General features: G+C 39.3%; 1 protein-coding gene across 2 annotated transcripts in view; it reads right to left on the reverse strand.

The window, feature by feature from the left end:
* Nucleotides 1-25656, reverse strand: part of IL1RAP (interleukin 1 receptor accessory protein) — a 116135-nt gene that overhangs the window by 64090 nt on the left and 26389 nt on the right. Inside the window, exons 2-3 of one of the 2 annotated variants that reach the window (XM_045519789.2) lie at nt 9871-9996; nt 9425-9489 (exon numbers count right to left, since the gene is read on the reverse strand). In XM_045519789.2, coding sequence (XP_045375745.1) covers nt 9425-9488 — 64 coding nt within the window. In that variant the 5' untranslated portion in view covers nt 9489; nt 9871-9996. The remainder of the gene's footprint in view (nt 1-9424; nt 9490-9870; nt 9997-25656) is intronic. The other variant, XM_010959255.3, reaches the window with a different exon arrangement.

Below are 25656 nucleotides of genomic sequence, written 5' to 3' on the forward strand. Positions count from 1 at the left end.
CCGATTTACGGGGAAATAGAATAAAAGGTATTTAAAGCCATGCTTAGCTTAACATGATCTTCCTTTAGTGATTAAAAAAATCAATACTGTACGACATTTCATGGCTATTTTTGCAGCCACTGTTTATCACTACATTGTAGATGACAGGAAGAACATTTTTAACAACAGGACATTTAGAGTAACAAAGGTGAGATTACTAAATGTTCGCTTTAATAGAGCAACTGGGAACAAAGACCCTGCCCTCACTTTCTTTCTGAAATCTTCCTCAGCATCTCACTAAGGACACTGCATGCAGGGGGAGGGAGGGACTCCTCCAACACTTCCATTTACTAATTGCCCTATTCACAATTTCCATTATTTTGATTATCCTTCAGACAAAGCTACACACTCCTCCTAGACCTAAATACGAGCTGGGTTTCTACTGAGCCTCAAGCAACACACTGCTACTAGGAAAGACATTTTACAGCTCGGTGTCGACTGCAAGCAGCAGATTGTTTCTGCCCAGACCTTATGTATGCAGAGTGCGTAAGGGATCCAGAGTGCTACACTCTTGCCTGCCATCCCCTCTTCCTTCATTATGGTGAAGGACACGCACAGCTCTGTGCCTCCGTCTCTGCCCTACGCTTCCTTCAGAATGCACGCATCCTGAAGATGCTGATGGATCTCACGGTGGGAGGTACACGAGATGTAAGAAAACTTCTATAACATTTAAGTCTTCATTTCATCTCAGCATTTTAATATGCTAGGGAGGAGGAAAAGGGTCAGAATGTTAAAACACACACGCATACACACACACACAAACAAAAACTACTGAACTGTCTTAAAAAGATACCATCCATTCCAAAGTTAAGAGGGAAAAAAGGGGGAGTATTTAAGTGTTGTACTTAAAAAAAAATTTTTTTTTAATGATCTCAAAAAGTATATACCTGGGTTTGCATCAGGCAAGTCCCTCTGTGGAAAGACTCTCTGTATCTCTGTCTTTCTCTTTGTATCTCTCTCTCTATCACTATCTCTTTTCTCTCTTCGCCTCTCAATTTTCATTCCTCTTCTCTCCTCATCCCATTCCTCCTCTTTATTTTCCTTTACCTTGAGTGGACAATGATAAAATGCTGAAGAGACATTTAGAATCAATTCATGGATGTCAAAAAGTCTTGCATAAGACAAGTTTAATTTTCCGCAGGGAACCAAGTAGATCAAAAGGTCCAAAGCAAATTAGAAATTAGGAGGATAAAATTCATGCTCTGTCTGAAAAGCAAAAATTAGTTCATTAAGAGACTTTTGGGGCAGTCTGAAGTTTCAAAGGACCTAGGGAAGGACAAAAGAAACTTGGGTGCAACGATTTAAGCTGTTAGATGTAATGTGTTTAAACAGCAAACAAGTCCATGGTGAACTATTAAAGGTTTCTCCCTAAAGAAAAAAAAAAGGGCAAACAAAGCTATAGGAGATAATGGTTAATAATGGTTGAGATCTACTTTGAGAGAACAATTTGTAGCTCTGTGTTTGCTTTAACAATAATGGAGTCTTATATTTGAACTATAGTTGTACTTGTACGCAAGTAATTAAGAATTAGATAAAAACCCATGATGTTGTATTAACAAAGAAATATATTTATGTAGAAAAGCTACCAGTGACTGATGGATGCCCTCTCTTTCTGTGTCTTTCTTCTTGAGTATCACACAGGTTCCACTGCGGAAGCAGAGTTGGCAAATACTCTTCAGTTGGTCCCTCTTGCAGGCATGGAAAGCTCAAACTTTAAAGGGGATGTGATATTCTGTTACATAAGTTAAGGGGAAAACGCAAACATCTGTACCTTGGTGTACGTATCAAAATGCACGCTCCTGCCTCCCTCATGGAGTGCTTCAAAAAAATATGAAAGTATCTCCGAAGCAAGAGAACAATGGGGATGATGGGCAAAGAGCCTTAAGCAATTACTCCAGGCCCTACGAACACTGTAGGGCAGTAGAATTTATTTCCCAATCATGTACAGCTATACCAGAAATTTTCATGCCGATGGCAGAAGGAGAAATAAAATTCATAAAACTAACAAAACTCAGCCAAGTCTAGATTATTGAAGGTATGGTTATTTGGTCTCTATCCTCTCATTTTCTCAGCCATCTGGAATTTTCATCATTCCTTCTGCCTCTAAAACAGAGAAAGACAAAAGAAGGCAATTCTGTACAACTTTTTTTGTAGGTTTAGATGGCAGGTACTTGAAGGTATTGACTGAGGATCTCATATTATTTGTAAAATGTGTCCCTTTCCTCTCTGTTCCTCAAAAATTAATGAGCGATAGCAGCACCCAGTGGATTTTAGAATAAAGCAACCACTGTATTGTCATCTTGAGGGTGGATGTGTATTTTATTTTCTAAAGAACTTAATCAACTAAATAGAAAAGAAATTTTTTAAATAGTGAAATAAAATGGGGGAGAACTGTTCCAGGAGTGAGTCGCTAATAATCAGATGGTGATGTGGCTCTATGAAGCTCAACTCAAGAGGGCAGAAACAAACGTTCTGGGGGGAAAAATTGCAGAAACAGAGGTGATTCAAAGGCAGAAGAAAGTCTTATAAGCCAGACATTGTCACTTATAACCATGTACATGTCCCCTGCAAAAATAGTGGCTTCTCTCAACTAACACATGTGAAGGAAGAATCAGGTCATTTTTCTAAACATAGAATTAATGCTGTGACACAAGAAGCCTTTCTAGAGAATTTATATCTGCAGAGTCAGAATTAGGCCAATAAACTGCAGTACTCAAACCTCTTCAATACCCACTCCTGGGAAGTATAAGTAACAAACGTCAGTGTCTTTCAAAATACAAATGCAGCTCAAAAAAAAGAAGAGTGAAGATATCTGCTCCCAAGAAGAAGCATTTAAAAGACAACAGGGTGAATGTTATAATGCCAATGACCTTTAGGTCTAAGAATAAAATGGAACTGTATTCTTCACACATTCTCCAAATGTTTGAACTAAATTGCATAGAAACAAAGTGTGTTCAGGATGACCAGCCATGAGCAACAGACACAAGGACTGAATGTCACAAGTACATCCAAGTATGGAATTTTTCAAAAAGCACATTCAAATAATATGAGGCCACTGGAGCCGGCAACAAATTGAATCTTTACCAGAAGCTGAAAGAACCACTGCATAGCATTAAAAATATTATATGTCTCCCTTACACCATATACAAAAATCAACTCAAAATGGATTAAAGACTTAAACATAAGACAATATACAATAGACCTCCTAGAGGAAAACATAGGCAAAACATTATCTGACATACATCTCAAAAATTTTCTCCTAGAAGAAATAAAAGCAAGAATAAACAAATGGGACCTAATGAAACTTACAAGCTTCTGCACAGCAAAGGAAACCAGAAATAAAACAAGAAGAAAACCTACGGAATGGGAGAAAATTTTTGCTAGTGAAACCGACAAAGGCTTGATCTCCAGAATATATAAGCAGCTCATACGACTCAATAAGAAAAAAATAAACAACCCAATCCAAAAATGGGCAGAAGACCTAAACAAGCAATTCTCCAAGGAAGACATACAAATGATCAAAAAGCACATGAAAAAATGCTCAATATCACTAATTATCAGAGAAATGCAAATCAAAACTACAATGAGGTATCACCTCACACCAGTCAGAATGGCCGTCATTCAAAAATCCACAAATGACAAATGCTGGAGAGGCTGTGGAGAAAGGGGAACCCTCCTACACTGCTGGTGGGAATGCAGTTTGGTGCAGCCACTATGGAAAACAGTGTGGAGATTCCTCAAAAGACTAGGAATAGACTTACCATATGACCCAGGAATCCCACTCCTGGGCTTGTATCCAGAAGGAAATCTACTTCAGGATGACACCTGCACCCCAGTGTTCATAGCAGCACTATTTACAATAGCCAAAACATGGAAACAGCCTAAATGTCCATCAACAGGTGACTGGATAAAGAAGAGGTGGTATATTTATACAATGGAATACTACTCAGCCATAAAAACTGACAACATAATGCCATTTGCAGCAACATGGATGCTCCTGGAGAATGTCATTCTAAGTGAAGTAAGCCAGAAAGAGAAAGAAAAATACCATATGAGATCGCTCATATGTGGAATCTAAAAAACAAAAACAAAAACAAACAAACAAACAAAAACAAAGCATAAATAAAGGACAGAAATAGACTCACAGACAGAGAATACAGATTTGTGGTTACCAGGGGGGTGGAGGGTGGGAAGGGATAGACTGGGATTTCAAAATTGTAGAATAGACTACACTGTATAGCACAGGGAAATATACACAAAATGTTACGATAACTCACAGAGAAAAAAATGTGACAATGAGTGTGTATATGTCCATGAATAACTGAAAAATTGTGCTGAACACTGGAATTTGACACAACCTTGTAAAATGATTATAAATCAATAAAAAATGTTAAACAAACAAACAAACAAACAAACAAAATATTATATGTCCTTGTAGAAGACAGACAGAATTTTAAAAAAAGAAAAAAGAATTAGCCATCTATAGCTAAAACACATTAAAGAGAAATAGCCTCTTTCCCTGTAGGGATTCCTGTCCTCCACAATCTTTTCCCAATCTCCCTTTCCAGTTTGGCTTCTAAACACCTTCACACTATCCCTTCAGCTGAACTGCACTATTCTGTTCCCAAATAAGAAATGTATTTTCTCCTAGAAAAGAGCAGTTGTTTTTTGATTGGGAAGTCTTCCTCAATACCTCCCTACAGGACTAGTAACTTCCTCTGCTATCTCATAGCATTTTGTTTGGTATTTATTTTCTGTTCTCTCTCTCTCAGACTTTACTGTAAGATGTTTGCAAAACAAACCTTCCCTTCTGTACCCTGGATTCTGTAATATAAAATAGTCAAACACATAATCTCTAGAATGAAGTGAAGTCATTGTAAGATAAACACTTGCCATTGGAAATAATTTAATTAAATAATCGAAGAGTGCACTTTGTACATGTCCATGATAATAAGACCCATAATGCTTTTTAATAAATAAGCAAGAAGGAAGAATTGGTTGAGGTTTGCTGTTGTTGGTTAGTTGGCTGGATGGTTGTTTTGTTGATGGTGATAGGTTGGTTGTTTTGGTTTGTATGTAAGGGCACAGTGACACAGAGTGATTAAAGAACTTTAATGTCATTAAACAGCTCATAAAGTGAAACGGTCATAACCTGAACCACTGTCTCTTGATTCCTGGTAAGCCACATGTTTTCGCTCATTTATTTTACATAGTGTAATTCACTCTCAATAAGCCACAAGGTTATTTCCACCCTCTGCAAATTTTCTAAAAGCAATGATAAAGAAATCAGGAGAGCTTCCCTCCCTTGCAGAAGAAAGCCCCAAAGGCAGGCAGTGTGGTATAAAGGAAAGAGCTCTGCTTTTGGAATAAAGACAGCCTTCAAAACTCAGCTCTATCAGGCAAGCCATCATGAGTACTGGTAACTGAAGCCACTCCCTGGCTCTTCACTTCCTAAATTATAAAAAGGGATGTAAGAGTCTCTACACTCCACTCCCATCACAGTGTTTTCTGTGACATTAATAATAATGTGTGTGAAATCTAGCCTTGCACCTGGCACATAGTTAACTGTTTGTTGACTTTGAAATAAAAAAGCTGTATTCTAAAGATCTGTGTGTGTGTGTGTGTGTATGTGTGTGTGTGTGAGAAAGGGTGCATGTGTGTGTGCATTTGGAGAAGAGAGTTCATTGCTATCATTTTCAATGTGGCCTGTGCAGAAAATAATTTTGATATGGCAGTATTTTAAAATTCATCATATTATATGTGGCACCATTCTAACTGCCTCCCCAACTTGGAATCACAAGTTCCAAATATTTATTTCTACTCTAAAGACAGCTTTCGCAGTTCAGCTTCTTAGCATGCTGCCAACAAAACACACCGGAAGAGAAATGTGTGACAAGTTGAAGTTTGCTTTTGGGATTCTTGCAAAGAAGAAGGGTTTTGAGTTTAGTACTGGAAACGTTTATTTCCGTAAGAAGCAAAAATGGGAATATTGAGTTTTGAGCTTACATTACAGTGATTTTCCTCCTGGAAAAAAAATCTTTGGGAGGGAGGGGGTGGTGGTAAAAAGAATAAAGATACTTCTTATTTAGAAAATATAGAAATCTATTACTGAGTGAGTCTTTAACAGTTAGCTAAACCCATGCCTCCTTGGATATCAGTTTTTTTTTTCTTAATTATTATATGCTGGTAGAGTCCATGGGGAATGTATTTGGTAAAAATAACACGCATCTTGGGAACTGGGGAGCTAAGAACCAGGTTGAAGTCACAGTTATGTTACATATTAGCTGTATGACTTTGGGTAACTCACTTAACCACTGTGATCTTAATTTCCTTATCCAAAAAAAGGAATTATAACAGCTTGACTGCTCCACAGTTTGGTAGTGAGAATTTAATGACATAGAATATGTAAAATGCAAAGGGAACTTTATTTCAGCAAAGGAAACTTTATTATCACCACTATAACTACCATATTATGATTATATTATCATGTTATACTTATCTAAGCTTTAATTCCTTAAAAGAAAGCAAATGCTGGCTTTGGATTATTCGCTTGTATCACCACCAGAGATGGAATGCTGCTCCCACATTCTGGAGTGAAGAAGGAAATCACGGTACTGCTACAGAAAGATTATATTCTCAAGTCAGAATTGTGTGACTTGAAGTCCAGTCACTGCCTTTGAGATGCACTGCATGGAACTAAAGCTTTTATGTTGTTATAATTCCTTTTTGAAAATCTGGGGCTTTCCTTGAGAGAAGAGTCCACATGGAGGAGCCCAGACAACAAGACAAGACTCTTACTAATAGCACAGGCATGTACAGAGCTGTAGGGTTTTCAGGCTATTTCTCCTTTGCTCCTCACATCAGTCTTGCGATTCCACTAGCATGGGTACCTGAAGCACAGGAAGAGCCCCACAAAAGAATAACGAGTCCACTGTTGTCTACACTATTGCAAGAGGCACGATGCATGAGAGGTTGGTTGATCCCCAGCATGTGCGTTGATCCCTTTTTTCCTCTCCTCCTGTAGCCCAGAGCCAGTTGCTCCTTTTATTTTTGTCAACAACGCTTCCTTTTTGTTCCTCTCCCTCCAACTAGGAAGTGTATCACTGACATAGACACAATATACCTTTTCATAAGGAAGGCAAATGAATATGGGCCAGATGGGCTGAGGGCATTACAACATGTTTCCTGCTCCCATGGTGACTCAATGGGGCTGGTATGAGAACTTATCTTATTCAAGAAGGCAGCTTCCCCATCAGAATTATGAGTCAGTTCCTGGGTAGAAAGCTTACTTTCCAGCAGCATTTGTGGGGAGTGGGGGGGGGGGTGGGGGGAAGGGGGGTAATCCTTGGCTGGATTACAGTAAAGTTCATTCAGAAAAGCAATGTTACCAGGACAGATGGGGAGGCATCGACACCCACTAACTTGTGAGACTCCACTGAGCTCTAACAAGAGTGACAAGGGCACTTCTCCCTCTTCCTTCAAGGTGAGGACATAAAACCACAGTGATGAATTACTGGTATAAATCCAAACGAGTTTCATTATAAAACTGGCCAATCTGAGCAACAAAGGATATGAAGAGACATTTTTTTCATTCTCTCTCTCTCTCTCTCTCTGTCAATCTTTACTCCAAGTGTCCAAGTATTTGGGTCACAAAAAAAAATGGACAAGTCCCTGTCCTCAGGTAGCTTAAAAGCAGAGAAATAGGGAGGGATGAAAGAAGGGACAGAGGGAAAGAGAAGAAAGGAAAAAAGGGATAGGACAGGGGGTCAGGGAGGATAAAGAAGAGGAAGAAGGAGAAAGAGAGGAGGAGGAGGAGAGAAAAGAAAGAGTTAATATAAGGTCAAGAAATAAATGAGTGTTATGAAGAAAACTAAAGCAGGATAGAGGAATAGAGGGTGACTGGCAGGGCTCTTTTAGCTAAGATGGTTAAGAAAGGCCTCTGTAAGCCGATAACATTCAAGCATGGAACTAAGTCAACTAAGAACAAATTATAATCAGGGGTTACATTCAACATATTTTAAAATCAGGGCATCGGGGCGCTGACCAATCAAACGGGACACTCAGTTAAGCGGGACAGATGCTGGTCCAAACAGCCAGGAGAGCCGTACACCAGTGCATCCCAGCTGAGTATCAGCCCTGCTTGTGATACACCCTTTCCTCCGTGAAGCCTCCAAGGGCCGCCAAGATGGGACGTTATCTCCCCTTCCCTCAGCTTTGAGCTACTCTGACCCAGTTTTACCTCCTTTAGTGCTATTTTTGGTTTCCAATAAAATGCCTTAAGTGGCAGAGTGAAGCTGAAACACACCCAGCAAAGATAATCAGGATGGTGGGAGGGCTCAGATCCACGTCACGTGAAGAAGAGTTGAAGGCATACATTGGAGAACATGGTCATGGTTATGACCACTGTCCTAATGTCTCTGAAGGGCTCTCATACAGAAGAGGAATTAAAGCAAAGATAATCAAAGTATGGTCCATAGTCTTCAGGAAAATTATCCATGGGAACCTTTTTAAAATAAAGATGCCTGTTTCCTGCATTAAAATTAGAGAATCATTGGATTCAGTATTTTCTATTTAATCAAGCAGTTGAACCAAAGACATATATGGATATGACAAAGAGACAAATTTAAGGTATATGTACTAAAAACCTTCTAAGAATTTGATTAGTCCAAAGACATAATGGGCTGCAATTAGATGATCACTAGTTAGAGGCACCGAAGAATGGCCCTGAGCAGCACTTCTAGAGACGAGACAAGACCTGCAAAGATGGGCTTTCAAGTCCCCTGTAACTCTGATTTCATATAATCCGGGTCCATGATAATTGAGTTGGTTATTTAAACTCAATAAAGGGTTTGGCTAGTTCCTTTTACGCTAGTGAAGCAGTATCCAAAATAAAAACAAGCCTAATGCCAGGTTCTTTCTTTCCCATATAGAAGTGGTATAACAAAAACCCTCCATTATCTATTTGTTCTGATGAGGAAGGTATCAAAGCACTGGTACCACCGAGGTACTACTGGCTCTATCACTGGCTTGAGTTTGGAAAACGGAGTTGTGCTACCATCACGGATATTTCTTTTCCCACAGAACCTGAGTAAAGGAAAGAAACAGGATTCTAGTTGGCTTGGATGTACAAGTGGGAGAAAATTCCGATAACTGAACACACCCACCACTGTGCCCAGTGCACTGTGTGCCATGACGACTAGCGATGTCAGTGCTACCTCCCACTACCAAAACTCTACGATTCTGTCAAATCTGTGATTCTGTGCTACCACAGAAGACAGTGGAAATAAACAACATTATGTCCTCTCAACTCCTTTTCAGAAAGAGTTGAGACATCACCCTAGACGCCAACTGCATTTTAATAGATTGTCAAAAGCCATCCACTTACCTGAGGCATCGCTTTGCAGGATCCCATAGAAACAGAGGCTCATTACACACCACAGAAGTCCCATCCTGTCAAGATAAATGCAAAGGTAAGAGAGAGTACGGATTACTCTCAAGTGCTTAAATAATATTAGTGCACATGCATGCTGGCTGTTGACTGGGAACCGTTCTAAGAATTTCACAATATTAAATTTAATTGCCCTAACCAAGCAGTAAGATAGGCTTTAAAAAAAATTCCCCATATTACAGATTAGAAAACTGAGACAAGGGTAAGTAATATACCCAAGATCCTTTGCCTGGAAGTGGTACAGTAATAACAATCATATTCCAGGAGCCTAGCTCTAGAGCTACCTCTTAGTCACTCAACTACAACTGGCTACTTAAAAACTATTCTTTGGATTTTTTGTTCATCAAAGTCGCATTTCTGGAAGATAAGTTTGTTCTTCTTACCCTTCATCACATTCCCTTGGTCTAGTCTCAACTGGAAATATTTTATAATCCAGGCACTCTTCCTTCTTAGTGACCAATAGGAAGTCCAGGAATCCTGAATGCAGGCTTGGTTGGCAGTCCACCACACTGTGAATTAACAGCAAGGGGAAATACACAAGCGTCACACCCCGCTGTGCCCACTCTCCTCTTCTCACTAGACGAGATGAACGATGAGTCCAGTTCCGTGATCTTTAGCCTGGCTGTTGATAACCAGCTGAAACAGCCAACTAACAAGAGTGGTACCCTTATATCTGGCTGTGTGATCTTTAATGCAGAAGGCCTGGAGATTTAACAACTCTGTGAAATATTTATTTCCCTACTACTCTATACATATCTGGCCTTTGATAAAACCTCTGTAGGGTTATAAATACTGAAACCTGGACATGACTGAGAAATTTCATACTCAACACCCCCACAATCTGTCTTGAACACAACCACCATACAAGGGTGCTTAGAGAGGTCCTGGTAACTTGTCCAGACCATATTTCTAACAAGTGACAGAGATGGGATTTATATCCGCATCTGGCTAACTAGTAGTCTATTATCCCAAACACATATACTTTCACAACCACAAGGACCCATTATTCTAAAATGTTCAAAGAGTATTTAATAAATAGGGAGCCCCATTAGTAGCATTTGTAATAGGACGTTTTTAAGAGCACTAAACTGAAACAAAAGGTATAAACTGGTACTGTCCAAGCAATCCATAGCGTGTGGTCACTTTAAAGGACAATGCAAGTTTCCAACACCTGTCATCTCTCTTGACCCCACGTCACCGAAAAGCTCCTGTTCATACTACACTTCTTCTTTAGCATGATTGTACACAATTCATAGGAGAGTTTATTACCTCTTAAACAATCATTTTATTTCAGAAATGAAATGTCTCTTTCTTAACACCACCATTCCCTTCCGATTCTTATACCATTACCTTAGGGAGTTGTTCTCTTGACTATTCATTCATTAATTCAATAAAACTTGCATTCAATGCTTTCTGTTAACAAGTCATTATGAAATAATTGCAAGGGCCTCTGGCAGCAAGATTTAGGGCCCTCTCTAAAGGCACTTCTCCCAGTAGAGGAGATAAACCAAGTGCAAACCACTTCAGCACCATCAGCCTTGAACAATACACATGCAGAGGCATTATAGGATATACAGAGATTGATCAGACAGAAGTTCTAGCACCAAACAGAATCTAGCAGAGACTTAAAATGTGTACAAGAAATAACTGCAATACAACCTGAAGTGATGAAAATAGTCAAAGAAGACCTGATAAGTGTTATTGAAGATTAGCAAAAGAAAGAGATCACTCCGGCTAAGGCAATCAAAGAGGACTGAACACAAGAAAGTAGCTTTTAAATTGAGTAAGAACTGGTTTGGAAATTTAGAATTGAGGCAGAAGGAAAAGCGTAGGGAAAAGAAAGTAGGTGGAAAATAATGCTCAAAGGTAGGGAAGCATAGAACATAAATAAGAAATAGCCTATAAATAATTCAGTTTGACTCAAGCACAGGGCATTAGAAAAAGAACCACAGGAGATTTTGCTGGAAAGCAGGGGGTGTTAGGATCAGAATATGGCAAGGCCTTGAACAGTAGGCTAAGGACTTGGGATTTAATTTAAACAGCAAATAGGGAATTGCTGAAAGCTTCTGGTTAGAAGAATGATATGATCACTGAGTTGTGCCTTATGGAGATCATTCTTCCAGGCACGTATTGGATGGATTACCATTATATTCTGCCTTGAAATCATTTTGGCTCCTGAGTCTGTCATCACAATAATTGTTATCCTCCCCGTTTTGTGTCATCTTAAATTTGATCAACATGCCACCTATGTCTGCATCCAAGTCATTAATAAAGGTAATTAATAATTCTGTATAATCCTTGTCAACAGAGAGCGACTAGACATTTAATTACAAATTCAGGGCACAGACATTTCAGCCCCAGTACTCAGCTATGCTAAAGCACTCTAGCCTCCCAAATTGCTTTTGGCTATTAAAAAAAAAAAAAAAAGCCTCACACCTCTAGATTTTCCCAATTTGCCTGTTTATAAGCTGCTGAATTCCTAAGGCAACACTTAGAAGACATTCTAATTAGTGTGATTGAGAGCCTTAATTGATAATTCCATGAGTAACTGGATTATGCTGGAGGCAGCAAGGAGTCGGGTCACCAAGGTAAAGCTAATCTAATGATAACTTGTGTACAAACACAAGTCTAGGATCAATCTTGCAATGTGATGAATTAGAATAAAGCCGACTGAAAACAAAACGTGATTGTGCAGGCTGGTTTTGACAGACTGAAGGTACCAATAATAGTGGCTGGTCTGCAATCTCTCCCAGAAGACTGGTTCATTTAACATTGCCTTGCATTCAGCCTCAGAATTTTACTATTATTACTAGTAATACATTTTGGTTCTTATTTCTTGCAAGGGGAGGGGCGCTAGGTATTGTCAGAGATGGAGAAACTGTCAGAAGAGCAAAAGAATCTGCCTAATAATGCATGGTTTCTCATGGTCTGAATTACAACCTCGCTTTAGATTATTGTGATGGGGTTTAACAGCCCCGCCCTTGCTTCAAATGACTGGAATCTACATATAATAAATTTCCAGTCAGCCTTACCTGCATTTTCCATTTTATTTACTATATGATCATTGTCACACTTCTCATCTTAGACATTAGTACTTCTCTCATATTTAATGCCAGTTTCCTAGTATAATGCCTATATCATCTAGCAAGAAGTTTCAAACACATACTTAGTTCTACGTAATCAACATAATGTTAATAATGATTGTTATACACCCAACACTTTAACATCTTCCCAGTGTCTGCATTCTCTCGGCTTATTAAAGTTCAAGATTCCCTTACCTCTGAGTCAGCCTTAATCACTAGATTCTTTCACTAGGCCAGCAGCTAACAGGTTGAAACTAGGTTTGTTGCCCCAAGGCTGGTATTATTTCTGAATCATCATTCGCTCAGCCTGCCTTCAGTACAACAGCATTTCACAAGGCCACCAGACTGTTTTCCTCCATCAGTTTCCTAATTCCATGTCCAGCTCCACAATCAGATCACAGTCACTCTTTGAATCCCACCAGCTTGGGTGGGGCTTGACCCTTCAACCTGATGCATATCAACACTGTGTTCCAGGAGCCTGCATTTTGTCCCCCGTAAGGTTTTGCTCCAAGATAGATAAACTTCCTGCAACCATGAAATTGTTACCTGTTTCATTCTTGGCTGACAGATAGCCTTTGCTTTGACCTGCCCACTGAAAATCTGGATGTTAACTTGAAGGCACAAACTCTAGATGGTCATCCCATGCACGGTCAGCCCCACAGCCAGAGCACTTCCTTGAATCCTGATCCCACCTACATACTTCCTTTCCCTTCTCTAACTCATGGATAAAGTCTGAGCAGGACTTGCATGTATGCCCACCCAAGATAAAGCAAACAAGCCTTTGAAGGACATAGGAGAAGTTATAAATCATTCCATTTTACAGAAAATGACATAGCACTCATTAATAAATCAGTTATTTTCATTATCAAACTTTTATCTAGTTTATAGTCTTTTGAACCATAAAAGGATATTTGTGTGGAATATTTCAGAATCCAATATTTACTAATAAACAAAAGTTTCAGCAAAATGACATAGAAGGCTCTGAATCTGGGTGAAATGAAATAAGTAAACTCGACCTTATCTTTCTCTATGAATGTAGCTAAAAACCTGGACAGATGTATGGAGCAACTTTTTGAGAACCCTAAAAAGAAAACAATAGCACATTCTTTTCAAATATACCCAAGACATTTGCCACGAGAAGTTATGTCATTCAGTATAAATCAACCTTAACAAATTTAAAAGAATTGAAAGTATATTCTCTAACCATAGAATTAAACTAGTTATCAGTTAAGTAAATAAATAACAGGAAAGTCTCCAGACACTTAGAAATTAAGGAATATGCTTCTAAATAATCCAGGGGTCAAAGAGAAAGTCTCAAGGGAAATTAGAAAATATTTTGAACTTAATAAAATTGAAAATCCAACATACCAAAAGGTGTGGGATGCAGTTAAATCAGTGCTTAGAGGATAGTTTGTTGTACGAAAGGCTTACAATAAAAAGGATGAAAGATCTCAAGAAAATAGTCTAATCTTTCACCTTAAGAACCTACAAAAAGAAAACTAAACTAAGCAAGCAAAATGAAGGAAATAATGAAGAGCAGAGATCAAATTTTAAATCAGAAATACATATATAGATTAAAAAAACAATAAAACCAAAATTAGTTCTTTGAAAAGAACACTAAAATTGCTAAACCTCTAGCTAGGAGAACTAACAAGGAAAAAAAAACACATATCACTAATATCAGGAATAAAATAGGGCACATCACTACCGATCACACAAGCACTAAAACGCTAGTAAAGGGATATTAAAAACTCTAGGCACATAAATTCCACAATTTAGGTGGAATGGATCAATATCTCAAAAACCTCAAATTACCAAGGTTCACCCAAACTTAAACGGACAATCTGAATGATCCTATATTATTAAAAGAAATTGTATTTGCAGTTAGAAATCTCAAAAAAAAAAAAAATGCAGATGGTTTCACTGGTCAACTCTACCAAATATTTAAATTAATAACATCAGTTCTACATAATTCCTTCCAGAAAAAAGAAGAGGACAAAATAGTTTTCACCTCATTTAATGAGATCAATATTACTCTGATTTCAAATCTACCACAGGTAGCACAGGAAAATAAATGTACAGATATCCTACAACCAAGCACAGTTTATCCCAGGAGTTTAAGGCTAATTTCAGTATTTTTAAAGTCCAAAGAGGAAAAAACAAACAAACAAAAATGATCATATCAATTGACACAGGAAGAGTACTTGACAAAATTCAATACCCACTTGTGACAAAAAAATCTCAGCAAACTAAAAGTAGAAGGGAACATTCTCAAAGATCATCTACCAAAAACCTAGAGCTAACACCACATCTAATGTTGAAAGACTGAATACTTTTCCACTAAGATCATGAGCAAGGCAAGGATATTCATTCTCAGTACTATTCAACATCATTCTAGAAGTCTTACCCAGAGCAATAAGGCTATTCACAGATGACATGATTTTCAACATGGAAAATCCTAAGGAATATATATATATATATCTTTAAATAGAGCTAAATAAGTATGGTTAGCAAGGTTACAGTGCATACAGACAACACATAAAAATTAACCATTGCTACTACAGACTAGCAATGAGCAGTGGGAAACAATCTTCTTTTTAAAATATTGGTAACAATAACTAGAAGAGGAAATAAAATGCCTAGCTAAAAAGCCTAACCAAACGTGTAAAAGCTGTATGCTAAAATTTATAAAACGTTGATAAAGAAGTCAAAGAACCTAAATAAATGGAAATATGTGGTCGGCAGCGCTAGCCATGCCCTAATCCCTGGAATGCACATTCCCTTACTTGGCAAAGGTAATTCACAAGTGTAATTGAGGTGATGGGCCTTAAAATAGGGAGATTATACTGGATTATCCAGATGGGCCTCATCTAACCACATGAGTTCGTAAAAGCAGAGAAATTTCTCTGGCTACAGTCAGAGAGATGCAGCAGAAGGATGAGTCAAAGAAATGAGGAGCAATAGGCCTTTGATGCTTAAAGATAAATGGAGCATAGCAACATGTCTGGAATGCAGGTGGCCTGAGAGAATTGAGGACAACCAGCAGCTGACAATCAGCCAGGAAACAGGAACCTCAAGCCTACAGCCACAGGGCATGAAATTCTGTCAACAACTTTGGAAGAGGGTTCATTCCTTCAGAAAGGAATGGAAACTTGCTGTTATTCTGATCACTTTGATTTTAGCCCTGTAAGGCCCTAAGCAGAGAATTAACTAAACCACATGGTACCTGGACTTCTGAAGATTCACAGAAACTCTGATTTAATAAGTGGATGTTGTTTTCAAGCCATTAAGTTTCTGGTTTTCATTACACTGGCAACCGAAAATAATACAATAGACATACCATACTCATGGACTGTAAGGCTCCACATAGAAAAGATATCAATTCTTCCTCCAGATTACTTGACAGATTTAAAGAAATTTCAGTCAAAAATCCTAACAAGGTCTGTTTATAGATATAGACAAGTCGATCCTAAAATTTATATGGAAAGAAAAGTATCTTAAATATTGAAAACCATTTTGAAAAAGAATAAAGTTGTAGGAATCGCACTACAAATAACCCAGTTTTAAAATGTCAGAAGTCTTAAAGAGACACTTTACCAAAAAGGATATTCAGAAGGCACAGTAACACATGAAAGGATACACCTTTCAGAATAACTAAAGCAAGAAATACTGGCAATACCAAGTGTGGAAGAGAATACAGAACAACTGGAACTCTCCGACTGCTGAGACTGCAAAATGATACAGCCTCTCTGGAAAATCATTTGCCAGTTTCTTAGTAAGTTAAACACACACAACACAGGATCTAGCAATCCCACTTCTAGCTATTTACCCAGGAGAAATGGAAAGTATTCACACAAAAGCCTGTATGTGAATGTGTATAGCAATTCCATTATTAACTGCCAAAAACTAGAAACAATTCAAATGTCCTTCAACAGGGAAATCAATAAACAGACCCTGGTATATCCAAAAAAACCCAGACTGCTTGTCAGCAATACACAGCCATGGGCTGTTAGTAACAACTGGGCAAAGGCATTATGCTGAGTGAAGAAAAAGCCAGCCTCAGTGGGTTACCCGCCATCCAAATCCATTTAAATAACATTTCCAAAATGTCAAAACTAATGTGACAGAGAATAGACCAAGGGCTAGAGGTAATATGAGGGTAACTACAAAGGGACAGTACAAGTGAGTCCCCTGGGAGGCAGAACAGTTCTGTGTCGTGATTGGGGCAGTGACTAAATGAGTCTATCCACGAGTTAAAATTCATAGAGTTGTATTTCCCCCAAATTCATTTCTATTGTATATTAATTTAAAAATATTTTTAAGTGGCATAGTTTTTCTTTTTACAAAGTTCCACAGATGATTTGTGAACCCCTTCAGACAGTTTAAATAAATGAAATCTGTTTTAACCCAAATTTGGTTTCTATTTTCAAATTTCTCTTTCAAAAGAACACAGTCCCTTCGTCAAGTACGGAATGTTCCAAAAAAGTCTAGCTGTAGAGGCACATGGAGAGATCAATGAAACTGTTCCAACTTGCCGCACATCAAGCCGGTGTTGCTAACCTCGATACAACAGCAGAGTCAAAGTTCAGACAACATGTGCACACTTCTCTTAGATATTTCCTTCCCCTTTCTTACTGAAGAGCTTCAAAGTGTTTGGAACTCTGAGAGGACATGTACAACACAATATACCACCTGCCACCTTTGGAAACTTGGAATAGAATGCGAGCAGATTGATTTCCTTTTGTTCTTTAATATTTTGAATAGCAAGATGCTCAGCGGGGTGAGTGGGGTGAGGGAGAACTGGAACTAGGTTTTCAGTGAGAAGGAGGTAAAAGTGCATTGAACTTGGGGCTCTAAGTTTGACTGGATGATCCCGGACAGCTTGAGTGAAGAGGGGAGATATTCACCGACAACAGAGCTATAGCCTGGTCACCGTCTTGATGATTAATTTAAAACTGGTGTGATAGGCATTTGTTCAAACTTCTTAATTAGGGCAGGAAGAGTGGCAAGGTACCCTCTCTTCAGTGGGTGGACAATTTGATGACTAGCTGCTCTGTACTTATGGATACTGAGGCTGGAGTCTTGCAGGGGGTGAAAGATACTCATCAGTTTGTTGGGACGTGTGCACTTGATAATTCCTGTAGAGTACTCGGCACTGTCCGGGAACATAAACAGCTCTCAGCAAATTCTAATTATCATTTAGTTCTCATTAAATGAGATAATATATGAGAAACACTTCAGAAATTGTGGAGCAGTACACAAATACGATCTACCATTAATATCACTTACAAACAAGAGCTCAGGTTACTAGGTTCAAATTGACCACTGACCATTGTGCAAAACTTGCTATGCCCTACTTTTCTCACGTACTAGGTCCAAGTTTAGTGCTCTGTTCCCAAAATATTTCTGAAAAGACAGTCACAGCTGTAAGTCTGGCCTCTGGAACTTACAGAAAAGCCAAGATTGTTAGGATACACTCCACAAAGCCACTTGAACTTGGAGAAATCATGGTCCAGAAGGTTTCCCTTCTCTAATTCTCAAATCCCTCATTTTAAAAATGGAAGTAAAAGCCTCTGGGGCAGTTGTACATGAGCCAATGATGTGACACGAGGAAGTCCCAAATTGCAAGGTGCTATGCTAATATAAATTGTCATGACATTGGGTTTTATTGTGAAGTAAGATGCGCTTTTATTGTTTTGTTTGTTTAGATTTTAAAGATTTGAAGGGGTGGAGATCTTAAAGTCAAAAAGTTGTCATGTTATGAATTGCTTAATTCAAACCAGAGCATGGATGACCTTTGGTAACATTGACAGGGAGGGGCAAGAGTGCGGTTTCCAAGGTCTGGTGATGCTCTATTCCTTACTCAGGTGAGTGTTACCTGATGATGCATTTATAAAAATTCGGCAATTTGTACCTTTAATATTTATGTAATTGAGTGTTAACATGTTACATTTCTGTAAAAAACATATGGACAAACTTTTGCTTGATTGAAGTTAAAGGGTGATTTAAAACAACAGGGAGAGGTTAGAGAAAGGTATAGGATAACAATATAACTTTAAATCAAGACAGAATCAACACAGAATGTGACAAGGAGGCATCTCAAGGAGCTTTAGGTTGGGGGAAAATATTTATGATGAATATATCTAACATTCCTTCTAGTTCACTCAGCAAATATCCGTCAAGCTCCGGACACAGTCCGGAAGGGAAGGAGGGCTGGAAACCACTGCTGTTCTCATGGAGCTTGTGGTCCTGAGACATAAATTCCTCAGTCTGGGGAACAGGGCTGCAGAAGCACTTCACAGCAGTGAGGGTGTGCAGGAGGGAGCGGCTCACTGGGGAAATGGGATGTTATTTGAAGTTCAAGTAGAGAATTAGGTGAAATTTAAACTGCCACCAACACAAAACGGTCAAATCACCTTACAGACTAAGACTGAGTCACCTCCACGTTAGGAAATTCATTACTTTTCTCAGCATAGAAAAGCTTCTTAGCCATCTGAGGTTTTCTCCCCTTAAATTTCATGTAACGACATTGCCACTAATAACCTCTCTAATTCAAAGCGATGGTCTGAAGATCACGATCCTGTCTGGGAGGCTCTCTAGAGAAAGACACCGTCTACACACTGTTAGAGAGGCCACAAGGAACAAAACTACAGCCAAGTTTTCATAGATTTCTCCATAAAGACTGCACGCTGTAGCTTCTGAGGACACCGAATTGAATTTTGTTCAAATCAAGAAGTATTTATTGAGCCCCTATTTCATACACTTTAATAGAAACTGTGCAGTATACAAAAATAAACTCACAGTTCTTATAATCATGGGTCTCAGTTTGGGAGCAAAGTCAGACTTATAAAAACAAAATAAATAGAAAGAAAAGCATAGAAAAAAGAACAAGTGAATGGTCAGGGACAGTACAATTATATCAAAGCGCATGATGAAAACTATCATATCCTACGGTGAGCATTCTGCCAAAGGACCATGTGACTAGAGGATTTTAAACACAATGTGTCACATATCTCTTTCTTGAAGACTCCCAATATACCTTCACATTTTAAAGGCTCAGGCAGTCTACCAAGCAAATACTGTGGCTGACTTGTTTTAACCCAGCATTAACCAAAGTTACCTGGCCAGATAACCCTTTTTGATGCATTGTACCTCTTAGGGTTCCACTGGAAATACTGAAATAAACAGTGAGAGCTCTAATGAGGGAAGGGACAGCCTCCAGTCCTAATTCCCAGATCAATTCTCAATCCATCAGATACTGATGCTTTTCAGAATCACCCAACTCTACTTGAGACAGAACCAGGGAAAGCAACGAATCCCAGCCTTCCTCCAGCTTCACCTCCCTCTGCAGCCTTGCCTGGTTCTCTCTTAGCTCAGTGCTGGCTGAAAGTAAACTATGTTTTCTCCGAAAACGCTAGACAGATATCTGTACCTTCTTTAGAGTCCAGAGATAATTTTGTCCTAATCTGTTTTAGTTAGGTTTTTTCCTTTCCCTTTTTTAGGCTAGGACTCCAAGTCTGTGTCCACAGTATAGTCTGAAGCTATTACACAACAAACACGTGTAATTATAGGGCAACTGCTAGGGGGTAGACAGAACATCTCCCTAGGATACAGTCAACCTCTGTCCTAGTTTGCTGTTGGTCACTTTTTAACTGGGAGCCCTTGGATAATTTACTTAACCCCTGTGAACTCTGGTATCGTTATCAGTAAAATGGAATGTCAAATATTACTTCATAGGCTGCGATGAGGATCTCATTAGGTATTTATGAAAGAGCTTCATAAATGGTGAAGTATGATGCAAATATGAAGCGCTGACACTTCTACTTTGCACACATGTTTACATGAGCCCTTGAGATTTTAGCAAAGCTAAAAGAGCCAAGTCTCTTCCAGGGGTGGGTCTTAACTGATATTACTGTGGGTTCTGTGACCCTCACCAAGATCCACTGCCCCAAAGTGGATCTGCCTTCAGAAATCAGACTTGAATGGGTCTAAGCCATCCCCGGTCTCACACACCTTCAGTTGTCCTTTCACACAAGCACTTCCCTCTGCTTGTTAGAGGAAAAAAAAAAAAATGCTTGCTAGAGATCATCCATCAGACTAGAGCTTCACATGCTCCCGTGTTCAGGGACCTGAAAGTTTCAGTAGCTTCAGCTACTTGAACAGACCCTGCAGCACGCGGGGGTTCCTCATTGCCAATTACACAGAGAGACAGGAGGGTTGAGTCCCGGGTCCTAGCCCCGCCTCTTACATGAATTAGCTGTGTGACTTTGCCAATGCACTTTACTGTCCTGGTGCCTCAGTTTCCACAACTAGCTTTGCTAAGAAGGGTTAAATGCAAAAGCTAAATCAGAACTTTCACAGAAGCCTTACCATGGACCAGACTGACACTGTGCCAATCGTGGGATGCCAATCCCGAGGTGCCAATCGTGAGAAAGCACAGGGCTTCGGGACAGCCTCTGGCTTCAGGCATTCTGTCTACTGGAGAACACAGTCCAGTAGGCATTCTCCTCATCCCCACCCCCAATCTTGTCCCTGAAACACAAAGGTAACATTCCAGATCTTCCTGGGAACCCACATAAGCCAAAACTAGAAAGCCTTAAAGAAAATATTATCTCTCTGTATCTAAAGTGTTAAAGAAAATCCCCTTATGAACTAACACTGAGGAGGTCTGTGTGAGTCTGTGTCCCTGTTGAGAAAATTCTATGGCTTCTTTCACTGATTTTTGGACATGGGGATCATCCTGACAGATGGCAATGTGCACCCACCAGTCCCGTAGTCTGGGATGTGACCTCAGTCAACCAGATCACTCTGGATGGAGGGAAGGGGTGGGAGCAGTTCTGGCCACAGTTCTTTACATAAGCATTTGACATTTGGTGACTTTATTGCCAATAAAGTAAGACCACACCATCCCCCTTCATCGGAATGAGAATGAGCTGGAATTTTATAGTGTTACTATCCACTGATTCATAAACCACTGAAGACTCAAGTGACCCTAATTTCAACAAGTATGCCTTATCTTCAGTATACAGTGACTTAGGAAAACAAAACAAAATAAAACACTGCCTTCACAGGGAGGTGTTCAAACGGTGTTTAATATGAGGGATGGGAAGGGACAGACTGGGATTTCAAATTTTGTAGATACTGACAGGCATATGCAGAATAAGATAAACAAGATTATACTGTATGGCACAGGGAAATATATACAAGATCTGGTGGTAGCTCACAGCAAAAAAAAAAAAAAGTGACAATGAATATATGTATGTTCATGTATAACTGAAAAATTGTGCTCTACACTGGAATTTGACATAACATTGTAGAATGACTATAACGCAATAAAAAATGTTAAAAAAAAAAGAAAAAAGAAAATTGGGCAGGATGGCAGAACACATACTAAAAAATATATATATATACATATATATGTATATATATATATACATACACACACACACACACACACATAGAGTACAAGGTGGGTATTTTGTGGCTGCACCATTTTTTTAGGGGCATCTTTTCCAATGCAAGGCTAATAAACAGTAACTGAGTACCCACTATGTGGACCCTCTGTGCTAAATGCTAAAGGAGGAAACGGATTTTTAACATGCCCCCGGCATCCAGGAACTCACAACGTAGCAGGGGTCTCCAGCACGTACTTTGTTAATTTAACCTTGTGGATAAAAGCCTGTTCTTTTAGTTCAATGTTCCAGTCCCTAGTTCTGCCACTTAATACCAATGGAATATTGGTCAAGTTACTTAATCTGTCTGAGACTTAGTTTTCTCATCTGTAAAAAGGGGAGAGTAACGGCATATAATTCATATGTTTGTTGACAGAGTTATATGGCTGAACATATATAAAATACCTAAAATAATATTTGCTACGATTATTTATTTAACTGTGCAAAACAGTTTAGCTGTGTTTACTCCTGTGTTGTTATGCACACAGTCGAAAGAGCATGCTGTGGGGGGATGGGTCGGGCACGGGTATTCCTTGAACTAGATCACCCTACAGCTGGATTCTGAAGACAGGTAACAGTCTGAAATGCAGCCATGCACAGAAAGAAAGGCATTTAGAGCAAAAGTCAAATGAAACAAGCCTTACTTTTTACCACTAAGCACAGAACAGGACGGAAAACTTGTTGAAAAATTCTAATTAGATGAATATTATCTTGCAGTTATGAAGTCCCTAGAAGCACATACCAGGAACAGTGATTCAGAATACGAATTTTACTCTGCACATCATTTCAAGGGCTGACACTCCTTGGAGCCACGAATCATATCAACGCATGGTTACCACATTCTGCCCTAGGTAGCAGTACTCGTGATTACAGGAGTTAATAGGACATTACCCAAGCAATGGGGCCATGAAAAGCATGTTTGATTATGCTGACACTGCCAGTTCAAGAATGGAAGCCTTTCTTATTAGCACACAAAAATATTTTTTTGAAAACCCTTTGCCATTCACAAAGTTTCCCCCCCAACACACACACACACACACGCATACATATTCATTTAAACCTCTGGAGACTGCCTGGAGTTTGCTAGTTAACATCGATCTCATTTTACAGAGGAAGTAGTGATTCTCCAAAGTTCCACAGATGCCTGGTGAAGCCGTGTTTCAACTCAGATACCATGACACCAGATCTCATGATCTTTCCACTACATGTTCCCTCTCTGCTCTTGTCATTACTTTAAAAGTCTGTTAGAGACACGGGGCCACAGAAACACCATTTTGTACTGGAGTCTGAATGTCTACCTTCTCGCTAGCGAACAATCTCAGCATTCATCATGTCCTAAAGAAAATCCCATGTTGCTTCACATCATTGATCTGTGGCTGTCTCCAACAAAAGGACCTGAATGCCTGTCGTGGCCCTGGGAATTTTAAATAAGAAGTCAATGAGAGATGCTGGTAAGTGGTTCTGTAATTGTCTAGGGGCGGATAAAGCCTTGGTGGAATAATAATCGTATCAATATGCTGGCTACATGAATGATCCTGCAGTGAATTACAACAGGGTACTTCAACTCCAAAGCCAAGGGTGGCACATTTGCATAATTAATCTCGCTTTGCAATAACCCCGCAGGGTCAGCAACACTGGCATTCTGCAGCCGAAATTAATGTCTTATTATTTTAATCCCCTTTGGTGTTTCTTTGGATTCAGGAAAATAATATCAGATTCAGCAGCTCTGTTGACACAGACAGGGTTTTAAAGGATCGCTAAGTTATTAAGAAAAAAAAAAAAACCTTACATAAATCCTAGGAGGTAGACAGAGGATGAATTGGACACTCGGTCCTAATACACCTACTAAATTCAAGGCTCTTGATATACAAATTTTTTATTTTATCCTTGGATTAACTTAGACCCTCCAAAGACGACGTATTGATCCATATTGTCCAGCTTGGGCTTCTACAAAATGATTTTAAGAAATTACATTTTGGCATTATGCCCTCATTTTAGAGAAACATTAGGTTGTTAATATTAGATGAAATATTAGGCCAAAAAGTTATCTTTTTCTGCATGACTTCTCAGGGCCTTTAGAATGCTAATGCACACTGTGAAAGCAAATTACTTAAGAATCATTAACAGCGCTCCTCAAACTCAATTGGCTTTAGGAATCTTTGTTTAAAATATCTCCAAGCATTAGAATTCTCCCCACAGCTCATAAATGCTGACTGAAGTTCTTTTAGGGAAAAAAGAAAAAGAAAAAGGGTTTCATCTGTATAAGGCAACCCAGCAACAGACTAAGCTTTGAAAAGTTCCTGTCAGTTCTCTCAGGAGGTGTGCTAGAGAAAGCTCTTAGTGAGGTAAGGGGTCATGAATTCTTAACTGGAGGAAAAAAGTGGGAAATTTCAAATCAATTTTCTAATTTGCGAAACCATCCCTGTGGCAAGTTGATGGAGAAACAGGAGCATAATGACTAGCTAAAGTGAGACCCAGGACATGCTGGTGGATGTAAGTACAGTAATGCTACGCTCGGCCAGTATAGCTAATTGGAGCTGATAATGACTTCACTTCTTCCGGCATTTCTGATGCTTAAAGACTGTTGCTGAATCAGAACATAGGACACCACAGAGGAGTCAGAAAACAGAGGGGAGCTCTTATTTCTCCAATTATAAAAGGAGTCAGCATACATGAGGAGACCTGGCAAATAACCCTTTCACCTCTACGACCTGAGTATATGCTAGAGGAATTAAAGTGCTATTATTTTTAATTGGTCTGCCCTACTCTGAAAAAGAGAAAGATGAGAAAATGTGTATTCATTAGGCTGACCTAAAAACCAGTGAGTGCCTTTTTGCATATAAATATTCTTTCTATCCACTGACACTTGAAAAGCAGACTGAAATCTTGCTCTCCAAAGCCAAATGAAGAGATGCTTAGCACATCACAAACAAGAAGGCTGTAAAAGCCTTAGGTAAGTTTTGGGTGCCATGAGGACACCTGTAAAGGCTGACTAATGACCAGGACCAAATCAATTTTCCCACACAGCCCATCTTAATTCTATTTCCCTGCTGTCCTTCCTACGACATTCTGGCTCCTCCAGGATCAGGCGGTACAATCATCTAGACAATGCTTTTCCACATCACTCTTCATATAAGCTGGGCTGCGGCTACAGGTACACGCACAGATGGTGCTATAAATCACCACCACACCTCCCTTCCCTTTTAATCATCCCTTCTGCCTGAGATGCCCTGCATCCCCTCTTCACATGTACAAACACTGCCCATCTTTCAAGATCTATTTCCAAAAACATTTCCTTCATGAAACCTCCCTGCTTCCTTTAGGCAGATGTAATTTATTCCTTCTCCCTACAACTTTGCCTTCTAGTTGCAGTAATGTGGTCCTTTACCCTGCACTACAGTTAAGTGTGTATGCCTTTTCTCTTGAGACCCTTGAGAACAGTAGTCTACCTCTGAGGAGTGTCTATCTCTCAGGGCCTCACACTAAGCCTGGCACACGGAAGTGCTCCGTACCGTGGGCTGAAGGATTGTGGTCTTCTGCACGGAGTGATCCTACGGGCTGTTTCTCAATCCAGGAAAACACGATGATGCTTTCATTTGTTTTCCACACCTCTGGCCTCTCAACATTCATTTCT

This window comes from Camelus bactrianus, chromosome 1 (genome assembly GCF_048773025.1).
Source record: "Camelus bactrianus isolate YW-2024 breed Bactrian camel chromosome 1, ASM4877302v1, whole genome shotgun sequence".
Lineage (NCBI taxonomy): Eukaryota > Metazoa > Chordata > Mammalia > Artiodactyla > Camelidae > Camelus > Camelus bactrianus.